General features: G+C 36.8%; 1 protein-coding gene across 6 annotated transcripts in view; it reads left to right on the top strand.

The window, feature by feature from the left end:
• Positions 1-21,724, top strand: part of HOATZ (HOATZ cilia and flagella associated protein) — a 56,866-nt gene that overhangs the window by 28,156 nt on the left and 6,986 nt on the right. For 2 of the 6 annotated variants that reach the window (XR_011166814.1, XR_011166815.1), the window contains exons 1-3: positions 19,484-19,612; positions 20,057-20,116; positions 20,323-20,375. Coding sequence is in view for 3 of the 6 variants with exons in the window: in XM_069080590.1 (XP_068936691.1) it covers positions 20,057-20,116; positions 20,323-20,375 (113 nt within the window). In the remaining 3 variants the exon portion in view is untranslated. The other 4 variants (XM_069080590.1, XM_069080591.1, XR_011166816.1 and 1 more) reach the window with 3 other exon arrangements.

The raw sequence follows: 21,724 nt of genomic DNA, 5'->3' as shown, positions 1-21,724 counted from the left end.
ACTGCAAGGATAAAAATGATAGGACTTGGCAACATGTATATATGAAGAGAGTCAGAGCAAGGAGTTGAGAATAACATGTAGTCTCCCTGATTCAGTTATAAATTCCTTGAAAGTTAAGACTGTTTTATTTTTGTCTTTTTATCTCTGGTACCTAGCACAGCGCCTGGCACATAGTAGGTATTTGATAAATGCTTGTTTATTGATTTCTGCTTCAAAATCTTCACCCTCTTTTGGGCTACCCTCTAAGGCAGACGTGTCAAACACACTGCTCCCTGAGCCGCCAGAATCAAATTAAAATGTAACATTAGTATGTGGTTTTCTAAGTCAATTTATGGCCCTCAGGTATCCCTGTATAAGTTTTAGTCACTCTCCCCCTCTTCTGTTTGAGTTTGATGCCACTGCTCTTAGGTCTTCTCTTGAGAATATCTCCAGCTGTTACCTCTAAGGTCTCATCTTAGGAATATTTCCAGCTCTCATCTCATATGCAGAGCATGGTTGATGGACATTATCTTTAAAATAGTGAATGATCAAACCTGTTTTCCCTTGATTTACCAGGTATTCCCATATCCCTGGGTTCTTGTTGATGATTTGGGAGGCCCATGATGAGTGGTCCTTCAAAATCATATCATTATAGTTTTGTACCTTTAAACATAAATAATAGATATTATTTATCTTTAATTTTAAATGATATAAATAGACATTTATATTATTTAAAATACCTTTAAACATAAATTCAAAATAACACATGTAAATACCATTAAGGGAATAGAAACTTTTTATTCTGCTCCTAAATACTTTTTGATCTATTAATTAATGCCAATTGAATTGCTAGTACTTGTTAATTAAGGTTGCTTGGTAAAAACTGATACAGAAAATTCATTCAGTCCATCTGCTACCTACTTGTCATACCTTGTCCCATGTTCAGTGAATGATCCCTGAATTCTCTATTTACCTTTCTTCCTTGAGTTTATACCTTTTTAAAAAAAAAATCTCAGGGTGGCTAGGTGGCGAAGTGAGTAGAGCACTGGCCCTGGAATCAGGAGGACCTGAGTTCAAATTGGGCCTCAGACACTTAACACAAAAGCTAGCCGTGTGATTTTGGGCAAGTTGCTTAACCCCAATTGCCCTCCAAAAAGCAAAAAAAAAAAATCTCTTGATGATTATTGGAACCTCTTATAGGGGCCCCTGAAATTCTTTACAATGTTTATTAGAAATCTCAGGTATACTTTACCGTCTCCTTTTCCCCCACACACATTTGACTGTATTTATAGATTCCTCCTATATTTGTTTCCATACTTCAAGTCTTGATATTGAGGGATTTTCCTGTGTTCAATGAATTCTCATTCATTTGGGAAGGCAGGCAGCTTCTCCAGAGCTAGCTCAATCCGCTCTTGTGACTGGGCCCTTCAACTCCCAGGCTGCTATAGCAACAACTTCAGTCAGAAGAAGAAAAGCTATGGAGAGATGACCCAAGTGGTAGAGACACTACTCACTCTGTTTTTAGAAAGTATTTCTCATTTTTCAGATGCTTTATTAACTTCTGACTTACATCATTCATTTACACCAGATTTTGAGTTACAAATTTTCTCCCCATTTTTCCCCTACCCACTGCCCCAAAATAGCAGTCCTGCAGGATATCCCCTCCTCCAATCTGCTCTCTCCCATATTTTCTCCCATACCCCTTTCGACTTTTCCAGTGGATCTCTATGCCCCAGTGCCTGTATATCTTATTTTCCAATTACATGTAAAATAGTATTAATAATCGTATATATATATATATGTATATATTTAAACATTTGATTTTAAAACTTTGAATTAAAGATTCATTCCCTTCCTCCCTTGTCACCCACCCTTACTGGAAAGATAAGCAGTTCAGTATAGGTTGTACATGTGTAGCTAATGCAAAACAATAACATAGTAGATATATTGTAAAAGACTGACTATATTTCCCTCCCTTCTATCCCACCTCCCACTTGTACTATTCTCTATATTGATCCCGTCCCTTTTCAAAAGTAGATGCTTCCAACTTCCCTCCCCCCAGCCTGCCCTCCCTTCCACCATCCCCCCTCTGATCCCCTTCCCCTCTACTCTCCTGTAGGGTGAGATACCCCATTTAGTGTGAATTTATTCCCTCCAAAAGCCAAATTCAATGAGAATAAGGTTGACCCATTCCCTTTTGCCTTCCTATTCTTCCCCTCCATTGTAATTGTTTTCCCTTGCCTCTTCTGTATGAGATAGTTTACCCCATTCTGTCTCTCCCCATCTCCTCTCATTATATTCCTCTCTCACCTCTTAATTTCACCTTTTAAGTATCATCCCTTCCTGTGCCCTCTATCTATGTATACCTGTAAACATATATACAAACATTCACATACGTATTCAGATGCCTATATACCCTCATATATAGACATATATATATATATATGTATATATTTCTGTTCCCTTCAACTATTTTTTAGAAAGTGTTTCTGTCAGCATTGTAATTGTATCATAAGCCAAAGGAAGAAAGGTGTGGCCCTTTTTATGAGAATTAGAGTGGAAGCAACAAGCCAGGGCTGTGTGTTTGAAGTTCAAGTCAGCTATTTCACATTTGGTTTTTACAAGTAACAATCTGGATGAAGATAAATTTTATGATATTCTGGAGATATTCATGATCAGAGGACTTTTCACCAACTTATTTCTTTGAGCTGTTTGAATATTTGGTAGCAACCCTTTCCAGAATCTCAGTTTCTGAGTGTGGAACCTATTGTCCTTTCTCTGATTCTTAGGTCAGAGGTTAGACCCCTCCAAGCCAGAGAAGGAAATCTTTTTATAGGTTTTTGAAGGGCCTAAAAACTTAACTTCGCTAGCCCCACTGTGTTATCAAATCACTTAAAAAGGAGTTCTCCCTTTTCCAAGTTAATCTGCCTTGAAAAACACAAAAGAGGAATTGAGTTATCCCCAATTTGCCACCAGGCATCTTTGCCTCCCTCATTAAACTTTCCTAAAATATTCAACTTAAATTTCACTGTTTTCCAGTTGCCCCACTGCTTTATGCTACATTTCCCCAGGTAGTCATTTTAAAATATATTAGCTTAGTTTTTTGCATCCCTGAAAGTGCAAAAATACAACTTTGTTTACAGGATTGTTGTGAGAGCTAATAAATTAAATAATCCTAAGTGACCATGTAAATAATCAATATCATACCTGGATATGCTTAATTGACAATATTATTGGCTTGTATAAAAATAAAATACTTTTTGTTCTGCTATAAGGCAAGTTGCAGACCTTTTCTCAGAATAAAGGCTTGAGTGTGTCTGTAATTAATTGCAGAGATTTCTCAGAACGGTCTAACAGTCTGGAACATTTTTTTTCCAGACGATACCATTGTTGACCATGATTTTAAAACCGGTTATTCATTTTCAGGAAGCATATCCAGGAAGAAGTCAAAATAGCATTTGACTTCAGTATTTCTAGAGAATTTTATTACATTATTGAATTGGCTAACTTCTTGAAGTAACCTTGATGGTAAAAGGATCTGAAGTTGGAAAAAAATGTATGGATATTTGGCACCATGTAGCTACAGCCTTCAGGAAAAAAAAACTTAAGAGAGCTGTAAGAAGGGACAAGCTTCAATTGTGGGCTACAAGTCAGTCTGTGTAAACTAACTCAGTTATTTAACACACTGAATAGAGATTACAGCAAAACTATTGAGCCATCAACTCACAGTTATTAGTTCAACTAGAAAAAAAATTATTGACTTTGATTAATGGAAACCAGCTTGAATAGAGGGCAAAATTAAACAATGGAATAGATTAGTTATTAACATGCCCCAAATGAAAACTATCAGAATATGTTATTTCTTCCTTGAGGTCATAATAAAAAAGCTTTTGGCTTTTTTTCTATAATATATCTAAAAAATAAAAATATGCAGACATTTAAATGACAGATTTTTAAGTTGAAGCAAAAGAAAAATGTGTGTACAATATATACATTTTCTTATTATTATTATATAAAATCTTTGTTATATATGTATATATACCCATATACATATGTATATACATACAATATGTAAGTTTATGTATGTATACATATATGTATATATAATACATACATTTTCCAATTTTTAATAGTTGTTTTTTGTTATATACAATCCTCTATTACATGATAGTGTACTGTAATCTCTTAGGTTCTCAGAAGTCATGAGAGTGAAAAGCAAGTTTTGGTAGGTCCAGATGTCAATACAGCACAGAAATGAACTGTAGGTCTTTTTTATTTCTGAAGAGATGCCTAACTCAGTTCAGAGAGATTCATCACCAGAATCAAATGTTGGTTTTATCTGTTTGTTTTACTTTAAGCTACCATTGAACCTACTAAGACCTAGAGAGTTTATAATATCTATATCAATAGAGGGAGTATCCACATAGATGAAATCACAAATCCCTGACGTCATCTACTCTCAATACAACCACTACCCCTCCTAACCTACCCCGACACATCCAATTCCTTTGTATTCTATCTCTACAATATTTCTCATCTGATCCTTCTTTTCTAACTCCATTATTTACTACTCTAATATAAGTCCTCATTGCCTCTAGTCTGAAATATTTGCAATATGTTCCCAACCAGCTTGCCTGCTTCAAGGTTCTCCCCTCTCCATTTGCCCTGCTGACACTTGTGAGATTTATTTCTCTAGTGCAGAGTTCCGATCATAAAGTTGGTCTGACTTCAGGAGCTACCTAAACTGCCCTGAAGTATGGACCCAGGAGTCCCAGAGAGATCAAGGCCTTGCAGCAGCTTCTGTTATACCATCATGAACTCTCTCCTCAAATTGCCATGATCTGAAGATTATCATACCCAAGTTTCCCTGAAAACATCCCTATTTCTCTCCCTTCCACATCCTTCTCTATCTTGTTTTATAGTCAGTCCCTGACACAGTGAGGGGGTGAGAGGAGGTCAGTGGGCTGCCCTGCTACCCTTCCCCTTACGGCTTAGGCCAAGTGATTTTTCCCTTGAGGTGCCAAATAAAAAGGACCTATTGCTTCCAGAACTGGCCACCTCCTCTGATTCTTCTGTTAAGCCCCATTAGTTCCAGCAATAAGGCCCAACATTTGGGGTATTGTATACCAAGGGTATTGTGTTTTCATGGAGGAATTGGACAATATGGCCTTCTCCTTACCTCCCTTTCCTTTCTCTTCCTCCTCCCTGCCTCTTCCAGCTCCCTCCATACAAGATTTTATATGTTTTATTTGCACTTTTCCAATTACATTTTATGTATTAGGACAGGACCTGTCTTTGTATCTCCAGAGCCTAGCTAGTATCTACTATATATTCAAATGGATCTCTAATCTTAACAGTTTGTCTACTCTCTCTAATGATGTTGATCATAGCCTAGACTTGCCTGCCCATCCTGTGCAATCTTTTTTTTTTTTTTTGCTTTTTGGAGGGGGGAAGGCAGGACAATTGGGGTTAAGTGACTTGCCCAGGGTCACATAGCTAGTAAGTGTTAAGTGTCTGAGGCCATATTTGAACTCAGGTCCTCCTGACTCCAGGGCCAGTGCTCTATTCACTGCACCACCTAGCTGCCCCGATCCTGTGCAATCTTGTCCATTTCCTTATAAATTTACCACAGGGGGTCCACTAGATGTGCTGTTGAAGGCCTTCTTCACATTCTTCTGAATTAACAAAGATACCATTGGAGCACTCAAGCTGTCTGTCGTTTATCCCTTGCCCTCACCACATGGCCAGCCCATCTTCTTTTCCTATCATGTATTTCCCTGATTATATCTTTTACTTCTGCTCTTCTTCAGAGTTTTTCACTGATTATATGATGTAGCTTGCTTACACCCACCTCTCCATTTCCCTCTGTGTGTCACACATTTCTAATTCTTCATAGACTGTTGAAACCATTCCTTGAAGACATATAACAACACTAGTAGAATATTGGTATTCAGACAATGAGTCTTTGTTTGTGGGAAAAGTTTGGATTCATTAGATAGTTTTACAAAAAACAAAGGACAGAGCCTAGATGGAGGAGAAAAGGCAAGGACTCGCCTGAGCTCTCCCTAAGACCCTTCCAAACAACTTTAAATAATGCCTCAAAACAAATTCTGGGACAAAAGGACACGGTGAAACAATTTTCCAGCTTTGAACAACTTAGAGGGTTGGTAGAAAAGGTCTGTTGCACCTAGGTGAGATTAAAGCCAGCAAACCAGGAGTAGTCCTTGGGGACAACTGAATCAGTGGCAGCAGTGGTGGTTTTCAGACCTCTCAACCCACAGACTGTAAGGGGGTCAGACAGTTGGTCAGAAGGAGATTACAGGGATCTCTTTGCTGGCAGGACTCTGTTGCATTGCCCATACTTGGATCTGGGTCACAGTCCTATTTCTCAGTTCCAGGGCAAGGAGAAGCACTAATCTTCTAGAGCTTGTAGCTGCAGGGGAGCTAGGACCCTGATCACAGTTCCAGGGTGGAAAAGAGTGCTTGTGGTCACAGAGCAGAGCACAGGCCAAGAGAGGAGTAAATACATCCCTCCCTTTGGGGGTAGGGAACCTGTGACCTCAAGACCTCAGGTTCCTCACCTCTGCCCTAGATCATACCACCTTAGAAGAACCAAAAACTTACAGGTCACCAAAATTATCTCTGAGAACAGCTGCACAAAAAATCCTTAAGCTTGGGACAGTATGCCCTCCACCCTGGAAGCAGAGTCCCATTTTAGCATAGAGTTAAAAGTTGAGAAATGGACTGGAAAAAATGAGCAAACAGCAGCAAAAAAAGATCCTAACTCTAGAAAGTTACTGTGGTGACAAAGAAGATCAAAACACACTCAGAAGACAACAAAGTCAGAACTACTGTATCCAAAGCCTCAAAAGAAGATATAATTGGTATCAGGCCATAAAATAACTCAAAAAGGATTATTAAAATAAAATAAGAGAAATGGGAATACAAATGAGAGTGATACAAGAGAATCATGAAAAAGGAGTTAACAGCTTAGTAAAGGAGGGATGAAAAAATACTAAAGAAAATAACACCTTAAAAAATAGGATAAATGCTAAAAGAAGAACAAAAAGTCCAATGAAAAGAAGAATGCTTTGAAAAACATGATTGGTAAAATGGAAAAAGACATAAAAATTCACTGAAAAGAAGAACTTTTTTAAAAAATTATTAATTTTTCATTTTTAACATTACTTCCATAAGATTTTGAGTTCTAAATTTTCTTCCCCCTCCATTCCCTAGTCCCTCCCCAAGACAGCATGCAATATGATGTAGGCTCTATATATACATTTATATCAAACATTTTCACATTAGTCATGCTGTAAAGAAGAATTAGAACCAATAGGAGGAACCACAAGAAAGAAGAAAGATAGACAGAGAGAGAGAGAGAAAGAGAGAGAGAGAGAGAGAGAGAGAGAGAGAGAGAGAAGAGAGAGCAAATAGTATGATACTATACATCAGCCTACATTCAGACTCCATGGTTCTTTTTCTGGATGTGGATAGCATTTTCCATCATGAGTCTTTTGGAATTGTCTTAGATTCTTGCATTGCTGAGAAGAGCTAATTCTATCAAAGTTAGTCATTGCACAATGTGGCTGTTACTGTGTACAATATTCTCCTGATTCTTCCCACTTCACTCAGCATCAGCTCATGTAAGTCTTCCAGGTTTTTCTGAAGTCCACCTGCTCATCACTTCTTATGGAACAATAGTAGTCCATTATATTCATATACCACAACTTGTTCAGCCATTCTCTAATTCATGGGCATCCCCTCATTTTCCAATTCTTGGCCACATGTGGGTCCTTTTCCCATTTTTATGATCTCTTTGGGATACAGAAGTGGTATTGTTGGGTCAAAGGGTATGCATAGTTTTATAACTCTTTGGGCATAGTTCCAAATTATTCTCCAGAATGATTGGATTAGTTCCCAACTCCACCAACAATGCATTAGTGTTCCAATTTTCCCACATCTCCAACATTTATAACTTTCCTGTTTTGTCATGTTAGCCAATCTGATAGGTGTGATGTGGCACCTCAGAGTTGTTTTGATTTGCATTTCTCTAATCAGCAGTAATTTGGGACATTGAAGAACTTCTTAAAAAACAGAATTGGCAAAATGGAAAAGGAGATACAAAAACTCACTGAAGAAAAGAATTCCTTAAAAATTAAAATTGGGCAAGTAGAAGTTAATGACTTTATAAGACATCAAGAAACAATAAAAACAAAATCAAAAGAATGAAAAAATAAAAGAAAATATGAGATTTCTCATTGAAAAAACAGTAACTGACCTGGAAAATAGATCTAGGAGAAATAATCTAAGAATTATTGGACTGCTTGAAAGTCATGATCAAAAAAAGAGTCTAGGGATGGCTAGGTGGCACAGTGAATAAAGCTCTGGCCGCAGAGTCAGGAGGACCCAAGTTTGGTTCTGGCTTCAGAGGCTTAACACCCATGCAAAAAAACAAACAAACAAAAACACTAACCATGTAACCTCAGGCAAGTTACTTAACTCCAATTGCCCTCCAAAAAGCTAAAAAAAAAAAAAGAGTCTAGATACCATCTTTCAAGAATTTATCAAGGAAAAGTGCCCTGATATTCTAGAACCAGAATCCACTGATCACTTCCTGAAAGAGGCCCAAAAAATACTACCAGGATATTATAGCCAAATTCCAAAACTCCCAGGTCAAGAAGAAAATGTTGCAAACAGCCAAAGAGAAACAATTCAAATAATGTGGAACCATAGTCTGAATAACACAAGGTTTAGCAATTTCTACATTAAAGACTCAGAGGTCTTGCAATTTTGATATTCTGGAGGGCAAAAGAGCTAGAATTACAATCAAAAATTACCTACCCAGTAAAACTCATTATAATCCTTCAGGGGGAGAAGTGGATATTCAGTGAAACAGAGGACTTTCAAGCATTCCTGATGAAAAGACCAGAGCTGAATAGAAAAATTTACTTTCAAATACAAGACTTAAGAGAAGCATAAAAAGGTAAATAGAGAAGAGAAATCTTAAGGGATTAAATAAAGTTAAACTGTTTACATTCCTATGTGATGAGATAATTCTTATAAACTTCTAAAAGCTTTTTCACTATCTGGGCAGTTTGGAAGGAGTATAACATAGAGGGCATGGGTGTGAGTTGAATATGATGGTATAATTATCTTTTAAAAAATAAAATTATGGGGTGAGGAGGAATGCACTGGGAGAAAGGGAAAAGGAGAGGTAGAATGGGGTAAATTATCTGACATAAAAGAGTCATGAAAGAGCTTTTATAGTGGAGAGGAAGATGGGAGAGTTGGGAGGAGCACATAAACCTTACTCTCACTGAAAGTGTCTCAAAAAAGGAGTAAAACATACACTCAGTTGGGTATAGAAATCTGTCTTACCATACAGGAAAGTAGAAGGGAAAAGGGGCTGGGGATGATAGAAGGGAGGGTAGATTAGGGGAGGTAATAGTCAGAAGCAAAACACTTTTGAGAATGGACAGGGTGAAAGGAGAGAGACAAAGAGAGTAAGATAAACATGGGAAATAGGATAGAGGGAAATACATGTAACTGTAAAAAAAAATTTATATCAATTTTATCTGATTAAAAACGTTATTTCTAAAATAGAGAGAGAATAGAGTTAAATTTATAAAAATAAGAGCCATTCTTCAATTGATAGATGGTCAAAGGTTATGAACAGGCAGTTTTCAAGCAAAGTAATCAAAGCTTTCTATCTATAGTCATATGAAAAAATGCTCCTAATCACAATTGATTAGAGAAATGCAAATTAAAACAGCTACGAGCTATCACCCCCACACCTTTCAGATTGGCTAATATGACAGGAAAGGAAAATAAATGTTGGAGGGAATGTGGGAAAAATTGAGACACTAATACATTATTGGTGAAATGGTATATTGACTCAACCATTCTGTAGAGCAATTTGGAATTATGCCTAAAGGATTATAAAAGCATGTATACCCTTTCACCAAGCAATAATACTACTAGCTCTGTAACTCAAAGAGATAAAAAACAAAAAGGAAAAGGACATATGTGTACAAAGATATTTATAGCAGCTCTTTTAGTGGTGACAAAGAAATGGAACTTGAAGGGATGTCTGTCAGTTCAGGAATGCTGAATAAATTGTGGTATATGATTGTTATGGAATACTTTTGTGCTATAAGAAATGATGAGCAGGATGCTCTTAGGAAAACCTGGAAATACTTACATGAACTGATGCAAAATGAAATGAGCAAAACCAGGAGAACATTGTAACAGCAATATTCAACTCAGAATGACTTCACTATTCTCATCAATACAATGACCCAAAACAATTTTGAAGGATTTATGATGAAAAATACTGTCCATCTTGAGAGAAGGAATAGATGAAATCTGAATGCAGATCAAAGCATACTTTTTCTTTATTTTTCTTGGGGTTTTTGTCTGTGTTTTCTTTCACAACATGACTAACATGGAAATATATTTTGCATGGTTGCACAGGTATAATCTATATTAAATTGTTTGCCTTCTTAGTGGGGGGAGGAAGGGAAAGGAGGGCAGGAGGAAAAGAATTTGGAACTCAAATTTTTTTAAAATGAATGTTTAAAATTATTTTTACATGTAATTGGCCAAGAATTGGACATTGAGAGGATGCTCTTCCATTAGGGAATGGCTGAATAAATTGTGGTATATGAATGTAATGGAATACTGTTGTTCCATAAGAAATGATGAGCAGGCAGATTTCAAAAAAACCTGGAAAGACTTGCATGAACTGATGCCGAGTGAAGTGAGCAGAACCAGGATAACATTGTACACAGTAACAGCTATATTGTGCAATGACTAACTTTAATAGACTTAGCTCTTCTCAGCAAATGCAAGACAATTCCAAAAGACTGATGATGGAAAATGCTATCCAAGAAAAACTATGGGGTCTGAATGCAGATCAAAACATGCTATTTTTTTCTTTTTTGTGGTTTTTCCCTTTTCCTCTATTTCTTTCACAACATGACTAATGTGGAAATATGTTTAATATGATTATACATGTAAGGTTTATATTACATTGCATGTTGTCTCAGGGAGGGGTAAAAATTGAGAACTCAAAATTTTATAAAAGTGAATGTTGAAAACTAAAAATAAATAATTTTTTAAAAAATCTTTCACTTGATTTGACCATCTCCACTACCTTTCATCCTACAGCTCTCATCTCCTTTTCAACTAAACTCTTTGAGAAAGCCATATATACTTACTGCCTCCATTTTCTTTCCTTTCTAAACCCTCAGAAATCTTGAGTTCTGTTCACATCATTTCACTGAAACCAGTCTCTCCAAAGCTATTAATCTTTTAATGGCCAAATCCAAAAGCCTGTTCTCAGTTCTCATCCTTCATTTCTCTGTAACTTTGACACTGTTGATCACCCTGTTTTCCTAGACCTGGAGTGGGGAATCTTTTCATATTGGAAGACTGCATTAATATTAACTGTAATCAAATAAAGTCACATTCAAGAAACTTCAATTAGATATACTTTAAAATGTACATTATTTTGTAAAAATCAAACTACTATGTACTTAATAATTTCAAAAAATGAAAACTATTTGTTAATTTTAAAGTTAGCCTTCTAATAACTTAGTTGTGTCTGCTTTTTGTTGGAAAGCATTTGAATATTTGGTTGCAGCATGGAGTTCTCAGTTTCAAATGATTGTTTAGATGTGTATCAATCATTCGTGACCTTAACAACTTCTTGATTTGGATTAGATAGAAGAATGTAGATTCACAGCAATAAGTGGTTGAAAAGCAGGAAAGCATTTTTTCGGGCATATTGCCAAAGGCATTGCTGTTCTTCTGCATTTTTTCATATTTCAACTGGATCATCAGACAATGACTTTAAAATGCTATCTGCTGAGAGCTCGGTTAATTCCATCTGTAGCTCTTTAGGTACCTTGGTGCTATCAACTAGGTGAGGCTGAAATACTAATTTAAGGGTGAATGATTCTCCAAGTCACTGAACCTGTATTCTTCAATTAATAGGTCTATAACAGCTGCATATTCTTCAATTATTCAAATATAGCATCCTGCTCCTCAATGATCTTTGCTACCTGGGTAAAATGTTCATCTAAAATTTCCTTTTGAAGAAGTGTTTTGAAAAAATAATAGCTTTTTTTCAAAATCCTTGGATTTTTTTTTGCCACATTTCATATATAGACTTAGTTTTACCTTGCAAAGAAATATTCAAGTCATTTTAATTTGACATGATATCACATGGAAATGCAGCATTCCTAGAGAAGTCTGCTTTCAATAGTTCACATTGCTGAAACTGTTCTTCATAAAATTTAACTATCTGTTCTTGCAGAGAAAAAATGTTGGCTAACACCTATCCCTGCAATAGCCAAGACACTTTAGAATGATAATGCAAATCCACTCTGAATATTTGATCATTCGACTTAAACATGTCACAAAGCTGATGATGCTGTGTTGCATTTGCACAGATATAGTTAACAATACTTATAACTTGTTGCAAAGTGTCACTTAAAATATTAGCTTTAGCCTAGAGATTTTGCTGACACAAGATACAATGAAAAGAAATGAGAACATCTGGATCTGTTAATCCTTTTTTTAATCTGTGCAATAAACCTTTCATGTTTTCCTGTCATGAAAGATATACCATCTGTACATACACTCACTAAACTTACCAAATTCAGTCCAACTTCACAATATTTATATTGAAAGCTGTTGAAGATATCTATTCCCTGTGTTCTGTTTGCAAAGTTGCCCAAAGCAAGTAACTTCATAGCAAAGAAAATCTTCTTTAATGGCTCAAATGAAGTATAAAACTTGTATTGCATCAGTAGTATCAGTTGATTTATCCAAAGTGATTGAATAATGTATATATATTTTCCTTTTAAAGTATTACAGTAAAATTTCTGTTAAGTTGAAGGCTAATTCATTCTGCCAGTCAATTATGGTTCTCCTTGAAAGAGGCAGTTGTTTGTACTTTGAAATGTTATTAGGGTCTAAGCATCCTACAACTTCGACAATGCAAACTTTCCCAGTTTCTATATCACTGAATGGCTTCTCTTTTTTTCCTGAGTCTGTAGGCTACTTTATAAGTTGTTCCAGAGGCATTATTTCCAGTTCTTATTACTGCTTGAAAGAATTATCTTTGCTTTTGCATTTCATCTTTTAATTTCTTCAATATCTTTCATGCCTCTCCCTCTAATTTAAAATATGCTGGTGAGCATTGAATTTCTTTTTATATTTTAAATTTATTTATTTTATTTTTAGTTTTCAACATTCATTTCCACAAGATTTTGAGTTACAATTTTTTCTCCCCATCTTTCCCCTACCCCCACCCCAAAAGAGCAAGCCTACTGAATACCCCTTCTCTCAATCTGTTCTCTCTTATATCCTCCATCATCACCCCCCCCCTAACTTTCTATTAGGGAAAGATGGATTTCTATACCCCAGTACTTGTATATCTTATTTCCCAGTTGCATGTAAAAACAATTTTTTTAAACATTTGTTTTTAAAACTTTGAGTTCCAGATTTTTTCCTTTTTCCCTCCTCAACTGCCCCCCCGGGAAGATAAGCAATTCAATATAGGTTATACATGTGTACCCAAATAATTTCCATAGTAGTTATATTGTGAAAGCCTAACTATATTTCCCTCCATCCTATCCCACCCCCCCAATTATTCTATTTTCTCCTTTGACCCCATCCCTTTTCAAAAATGTTTGCTTCTAACTACCCTCTCCCCCAATCTGCCCTCCCTTATATCATCCCCCCTCATCCCCTACCCCCCTATTTTCCTGTAGGGTTAGATACCCAATTGAATGTGTATATTATTCCCTCATTAAGCCAAATTCAATGAGAATCAGGTTGTCCCATTCCCTTTCACCTTCCTGCTGTTCCCCTCCATTGTAACAGTTTTCTCTTGCCTCTTTTATATGAGATAATTTACCCTGATCTATCTCTCTCTTTCTCCTTCTCCCAATAAATTCCTCTCTCACCTCTTTTATTTTATTTTACTTTTTTTGGAGGGGGGAATGTAGGGCAGTTGGAGTTAAATGGCTTGCCCAAGGTCACACGGCTAGTAAGTGTAAAGTGTCTGAGGCCAGATTTGAACTCAGGTCCTCCTGACTTTAGGAGAGGTACTCTATTCACTGCACCACCTAGTTGCCCCTTAATTTTATTTTTTAGATATCATCCCTTCATATTCAACTCATCCTGTGCCCTTTATGTATACATGAATATATATATTCACATATATATTTATATACATATGTACCCTCCTATACATACATATGTATGTATGTATGTATACACACACACATATATACACGTATATATTCCCTTCAACTATCCTCATACTGAGAAAAGTCTTTATGAGTTACAATTATTGTTTTTCCACATAGGAATGTGAATAGTTCAACTTTAATAAGTTCTTTATGATTTCTTTTTCCTGTTTACCTTTTCATGCTTCTCTTGCTTCTTGTATTGGAAAGTCAAATTTTCTGTTCAGCTCTGGTTTTTTCATCAAGAATACTTGAAATCCTCTATTTCATTGAATGACCATATTTTCTCCTGTAGCATTATACTCAGTTTTGCTGGGTAGGTGATTCTTGGTTTTAGTCCTAGCTCCTTTGACCTCCAGAATATCATAATCCAAGCCCCTTGATCCCTTTACATAGAAGCTGCTAGTTCTTGTGTTATCCTGATTGTGTTTCCACAATACTCAAATTGTTTCTTCCTGACTTCTTGCAGTATTTTCTCCTTGACTTGGGAACTCTAGAATTTGACTATAATATTCCTAGGAGTTCTCTTTTGGGGATCTTTTTCAAGAGGCAGTTGTTGAATTCTTTCCATTTCTATTTTGCTCTCTGGTTCTAGAATATCAAGGCAATTTTGCTTGATAATTTCTTGAAAGATTGTATCTAGGCTCTTTTTTTTATCATGGCTTTCAGGTAGTCCAATAATTTTTAAATTATCTCCCCTGGATCTATTTCCCAGGTCAGTAGTTTTTCCAATGAGATATTTCACATTGCCTTCTATTTTTTATTTGTTTGGATCTGTTTTATAGTATGTTGATTTCTCATAGTTGGGGTTAAATGGCTTGCTTCCAGTTGCTCCAATCTAATTTTGAAGGAGTTATTCTCTTCAGTGAGTTTTTGAAATTCCTTTTCCATCTGGCAAATTTAGCTTTTTAAGGCATTCTTCTCCTCACTGGCTTTTTGAGCCTCTTTTGCCATTTGAATTAGTCTATTTTTTAAGGTGTTATTTTCTTCAGTGTATTTTTGGGTCTCCTTTAGCAGACTGTTGACTCACTTTTCCTTATTTTCTTGCATCATTCTCATTTCTCTTCCCAATTTTTCCTCCACTTCTCTTACTTGATTTTCAAAATCCTACTTGAGCTCCTCCATGGCCTGTAACCAATTCATAATTGTCTTCAAGGCTTTAGAAGCAGTTTTGACTTCACTTTCTTCCTCCCACTCCATGCCTTGATTCTTTTTGTCGCCAAAAAAGGATTTTGTTGTCTGTTTGTGCTTCCTTGGCTTCCTCATATTGCCAGTCAATTACTTGACATTTGGGCTCTTTGCCATGGTAGAACTCTGCTTCCAGAGTGGAGAAAGCTTTGTCCCAAATTGCTGGGGGTTTTGCAGCTTCTGGAGCTATTAGGAGGGTGCCCTCTCTACAGCCCTCACGAGTTCTGGCCACACACCCCAAGACCACTACCCAAGACTGCGATCCAGATCTAAACAGGTTAAAGCAAAAGTGATTACCTTCTGAATGGTCGCTTGGTCCCCCTACATCTGCAGGCTAAGAGCTCCTGAGGCAGCCACTCTGAGGCGGCTGCATAGCTTCCATGCCTCCTGGTGCTCCTTGCCCCGGGGGCAGGGGCCAGATGGCATTCTTCTGTCTGCCCCTGTTCCAACAGAGTTTCATACTGACCTTTTACCTTGTCTTTGGAATTTATGGGTTGAGAAGTCTCAAAACCACCACAGCTGCTGGTGATTCACTCTCCTGAAGTCTGCTCTGGCAGCTGCTGATCAGGCCACCCTGGGGCCAGAAACACACAGCTTAGGTGGGACTGCACTGGGCTCCCAGCTCCGTGTGATAGACCCTTCTTGTTGATCTGCTGGGACTGCCTTCAGCAGATTTGTTTCTCTCTATCACTTTGTGGGTTCTGTAGCTCTAAATTTTGTTTAGAGTCTTTTTTTTCATGTATTGGAAGTGATTGGAGCGGGAGCTCATGCCAAGTTTGTACTTCTACTCTGCCATCTTGGCTCTGCCCCTCATTGAATTTCTTTAATGTTGATATTGCAGTATCACAAAGCAAGCAAATCATCTTATCTTTAGCAGAAACAAGATAATACTGCAGTTCCCAATTCTCATTTTAAAAATGTTTTCTTCCTTCAGTGTTCCCTTGGTCTTCTTTGACATGATGGGCTGTTAAGCAGACAGAATTTAAAAATATTGTTGAACTGCACCACTATTCACAAATTCCACTTCAAACAGAAATACAGTGAACTATTGTCAAAAGCTGATAATAGACTGGCATATTCAACCCCTGTAAACAATTTTCAACCAACCTTTTTGCAGTAGTGGCACTGGTCAGGGAAGTTAGAACTAAATAATGAGTGTAGCAGCCATCAATTTAGCCCTTATGGTTTACTAATGTTCTAATTGGTGCCAGTCAATCTGGGAGATTATTTAGTTGAAACTTTGTTCTGTTTCTTTGTTCTTTGTTCTCCCCTCTACACAATCTATGTTCCAGCTATACTAGTCTACTTGTTCTTCTCTACACATAATACTCCATTCCACCAAAATTCTTTGGTATTTTAAATGTGTTCATTTTAAAACTTAAATAAAAATATAAAAGATGAACAAGAATGTATTAATAAAAATAAAAAGATTTGTTCTGTAAAGTTTGGATTCAGTCAAAAGGCCTAACTTAAAGACCTAGAAGGCCATATGTGGCCTTAAGGTGAAGCAGGTTCCCCACCCCTGTCCTAGACATTCTCTCTTCTCTCCTGGTTCTTCTCTGCTGTTTCTTACTGCTCCTTCTCATTCTCCTTCCTTATATCTTCATTCAGGTCATGCCTACTGTAGGTGTCCCCCAAAAGTATGTCCTGTGCCCTCTTCTCTTTTCCCTCTTTAGTGATCTTATCAGCTCCCATGCATTCACTTATTTCTATCAGAAGATTCCCAGATCTATTACATATCCAGCCCTAATCTGAGTGCTAGTCGTACATCACTACCTGTCTTTTGCACACGTCAAACTAGATGTGCTGTAGACATCTCACATTCAGGATGTCTAAAATAGGACTCATTAACCCTTCCCCAAAACTCTCTCTGCTTCCTCCCTGTCTGATTATTGTCAAAGGCACCATCATCTTCCCAATCACTGAGGCTTCCAACTTTGATGTCTTCCTTAACTATTCTCTCATTCTAAACACCTAAATCTACTGCCAAGTCGTGTTGTTTCTACCTTCACCTTTCCCATGTATATCCCTTTCTTCCCACATATGCAAATATCACCCTGCTACAAGCCTTCCTCACCCTTCACTCCTGAATTATTGTAATCACCCTGCCCTAATTTTCTCCTCCTTCCAGCCATCCTCCATCAATTGCCCTAAACTAAAAGTCTGACCATGTCCCCCTCCCTTCTTGATGATTTCCAGTGGCTGCTCCCTGTTACCTGCAGAATAAACTATAAAATCCTGCTTGGCATATAAAGCTCTTCACAACCTGACTCCTTCCCCCCTAGTTAGCTGTCTTATATTTTACTCCCCTCCACACACTCTATGCTGCAGCTATACTAGTCTACTTGCTGTTCTTTACACAAAATCCTCCATCCCCTAATTCCATGCCTTTCCACTGGCTGTCTCCCATGCTTGAAATGCTCTGCCTCCTCATGTCTGACACCCGGCTTCCTTGACTTTTTAAAAACTCAACCTAGGGGCAGCTAGGTGGCTCAGCAAGTAAGAGTCCCAGCCCCAGTGTCGGGATGACCTGGGGATCAAATCCAGGCTCAGATACTTAGCACCACACCAAGAAATAACTGGCCGTGTAACCTTGAGCAAGTTACTTAACCCCAATTGCTTTTAAAAAATAAATAAATAAAGATAAAAACTCAACCTAAATCCCCTTTCATTTACACTGTACATACTTTGTATGTACCACTTATTTTCATGATTTTCTCCCACCACCACAATTGTAATGTGAGCTCCTTGAAGATAAGAGCCACATCTTTATCCTTTTAATCCCTAGATCTTAGTGTCTGGCACAGTATGCACTTAATAAATACTTGTTAACTGAATGAATCAAATGATTTTTCATAATTAATACAAACAATAAACACAGTGAGATCATGTATTCTCTATAAATTTAAGTCAATTGAATGATGGTAATGATGTGATCTATTATAGAAACACTTTTTACAATTGCGCCACCTCCAGCATAGATCTCTTCTATCTACACCCGGTCTAGTACAATGCTTTCCCCATCTCTGTTCTCTTTAATGCCATTTCTTCTCTTCCATGAATGTCTCTGTAACTATGATGTTAGAGTCAAGTGTAGTGGCTTTACTGTCCTTGATGGTGAAAAGTATACTCTAAAATTTTTTGCAAATTAAATGTACTTTGGCTAACAAGTGTGAATCATCATGAAAAAGAATAAATTACTAATAAATTTCTACCACACAATATGAGAAGGTGATAAGAGAGATTATTCAGTCTTCTAGGTTAAAGGAAACCAATATTCTTTGGAAAATCAGGCAGAAATAGTTTAATAGTATAGTACCCCGTTATAGTTTCTAGACATCAGCTTCACTATCTCTTCAGTTACTGCTCGTGAGCCCCCATTTTCTCCACTGACCCTTCCCCTAGGCCATCTAGAATTGGATTGTCATGTGATATCAGAACAATGCAGTTACCTAAAATAGAACATCAGATATAGAACCAGATAAGATTGAAGCAAATGTTCTTACCACCCATTCCCAGATTTGCAACTTCCCCAGATTCCAGGGAATGTAGTTTGTGAGTCCTTTTATTCCTCCTTCCCATGCCATTTTATCAGCTCAGTATCACTAGCTAGAAGAATAGAAAATTAGATATGTGAGTCCATTCTCTCACTACTCCTTATGCTACTATATCATGATGCCATAGAAAGATAGGGGACAGTAAGGAGTCATTAGCAAGTTTCCCAGAAACAAAACGCAGTAACCTTGAGGTCCAAAAGGCACTTTATCTCAGTACTAGATCTGTAATATATTGACAGTTTGCAACAGCAACTCCTCACAAACTGAATAGTAAATGGGAAGATATATGCATCTATTGTTTTTCAGAATATAAGAAGGAATATGCCACTTCTTTGAAGTAGCAGAATTCAAATGTAACTGCACCAGAGTTTTCTGATTCCATATCCATTTTCCTTACTTTTCTTTTGGGTATCTTGCTTGTATTTTCCTGCATCTCATTAATCTCATAAGGTTGTGCAATCAGCCTGCACAATGCAAACACTCCCCACCACCCAGATTGTGTGCCAGAGTAATATTGTCACCTGCTGAACTACAGATTGTGGAAGATAAAGTCCCTCAACTTGCTGTCAGTTCTGTAGGGGAGACATGTTCTGTCCTTGGAAACCAGATCTCCTAGAAACCTGGGTAAAGCACTACAAGTGAAAATGCTACCCAGCATGGACACTGGTGGGAGAGCGTGGACCTATGAACCTGCTTTTCTAACATTCCCAGCAGGAGACTCATAAGTCAGTGTTGTGAAAGCAGAGCTAAGAAGATAAAAACCTGTCTTCTCTAGAAATCTGAGAGGTTGTAGTTTGGGAAATAGGCTGTAAGAATGATTAGTACTTGATTCTTATCACTTGTTAATACCTCTTACATCCTGTTTTAAGTAAATGTGCTCTTGTATTGCTATGATATCATAGCATTAATTCTGGCTAATTGGGAAGAGTCAGGGGGAAAAAATAGAGCCTTTGGTGAATCCAAACTGCTTCCAGGAACCTGAATTAGGCAGTGCGGTGACATATTCATAAGTCAAAAGAATGACCTGTAAATTCATTCATTGTTTTATTTTGTTTTTCCTTTAAACAGGCCAAGAAAAGAGAAGAGATTCTTAATCTGTTAAGAAAACAAAGAGAAGAGAGAATAGAGGTGAGATTGATACTAAGAAATGTACATGAACTTGCCTGGAGGAAGAGAGTATAGTAAATGTTTTGTAATACTTTAGATACTATGATTATTCAGTCCACATTTTTTTAAATAGGCAAAATTCAGTCAATATATCATGAGCAATGGCTAGAAGAAAAATCTGCTTCATTTATGTCTTAAGTCAAATGTTTGCTTTTTTTTTTTTTTAGAAAGAATTGGTTTCTTTTCTTCATAAGCCAAAGGTCAAGGTACCCAAAACAAAGTAAGTTTAAACCTTTCAAAACAATATCTCCCATTTCTAGTTTCCTAGTTAAGGATGTATTTTACTATAGAGGAGTGTAAAGAGAACATTTGATTTTAAATCAGAAGAACAATATTCAAGCATCAACTCTGGCACTTATTATTTGTGTGCCTTGAAATATTTGAACCATCTAACCTTTCTAAGTTTCAGTTTCCTCATCTGTAGAATGGGAATAATATTTGCACTGCCTGCCTTTGAGAATTATAGGGAATGTGCTTTAAATAAAGTACTATGTTAATGTGAATTACAACTAGTAATTACATAGTCAGAAGTTGGGTTTGTTTGTTTGTTTTATATTGCCCCCCCCCCCCTTTCCGTTCTCTATACAAGGCACAAATAACCTTTCTGTATGGTGAGTTAGACAAGTTTCTGGTATTCTCCAGGATACACTGAAAGATCATTCACAGACTCAACGATTTTACTCTGCATAAAGTTATCAAACCAGACATATCCTGTGTTCTTATACCTTCAAGAATTGTGCAGAATGTGTTCCTATCTCTTATTTATTTAGGAAAATAATGCTTTAAGGGCTAAAATACCCTGAAGTTGCTCAAAGCCCTCAATTTGCCCTTAAACTAATGTTCTGCATTGTTGGTAAATTTAAGTAAACTATATTGGAATTTCATAGGAAATTATTAATAAGCATAAGCCCAAGTCAGAATTTGCTTTTTAAGCATTTGGAAAGAAGATGGAGATAATAATGACTAATGTTTATATAGTGTTTTAGGTTTGCAAAGTCTTTTACAAAATATACTATCTCATTTGATCCTTACAACAAATCTATGAGATAAGTGCTATAGACATTTATTATCCCCATTTTACAGATGAGAAAACTGAGGCTGAGAGGTTAAATGACTTGCCCAGGGTCACAAAGCTAGTAAATAGTAAGAAGGATTTTAATCCAGGTCTTCCCAGACTCCAGGTCTAGTACTCTACCAACTATTAACAAACTGACTAATTGGTAAGCTAACTGAAGGTAATTTCCTAGAGTATCACAGAAGCTCTAACAACAACTCAGACCTATTTGGCACTAGTTTTTTAAAGCACTTTCCTTATAAGGACCCTTGAGGTAGGTGGGTATTATTATCCCCATTTACAAATGGATTACAAATGGTTTATGAAACCCTATGGCAAATAGTTTTACCAGGGAAAAGAAGAAATGGAAATGAGAAATGGGATTACTTGGGCTCTAAGGAGATTTCATGAAACAATTTCCTTAATCCAAAGAAGGTGACTTCATAATTGATGTAAGTGCTTTTTTCCATTGTGAAGAAATATTTGTTAAAAAAAAATAAAATAAATAGGAATCC

Source organism: Petaurus breviceps, unplaced genomic scaffold (assembly GCF_028583685.1).
Source record: "Petaurus breviceps papuanus isolate PSGF00001 unplaced genomic scaffold, PetGlider_PUasm1.0 91133, whole genome shotgun sequence".
In the NCBI taxonomy this organism is placed as follows: domain Eukaryota; kingdom Metazoa; phylum Chordata; class Mammalia; order Diprotodontia; family Petauridae; genus Petaurus; species Petaurus breviceps.
Note: the sequence above shows the minus strand (reverse complement) of the source record. Positions and strands in the feature narration are given on the sequence as shown.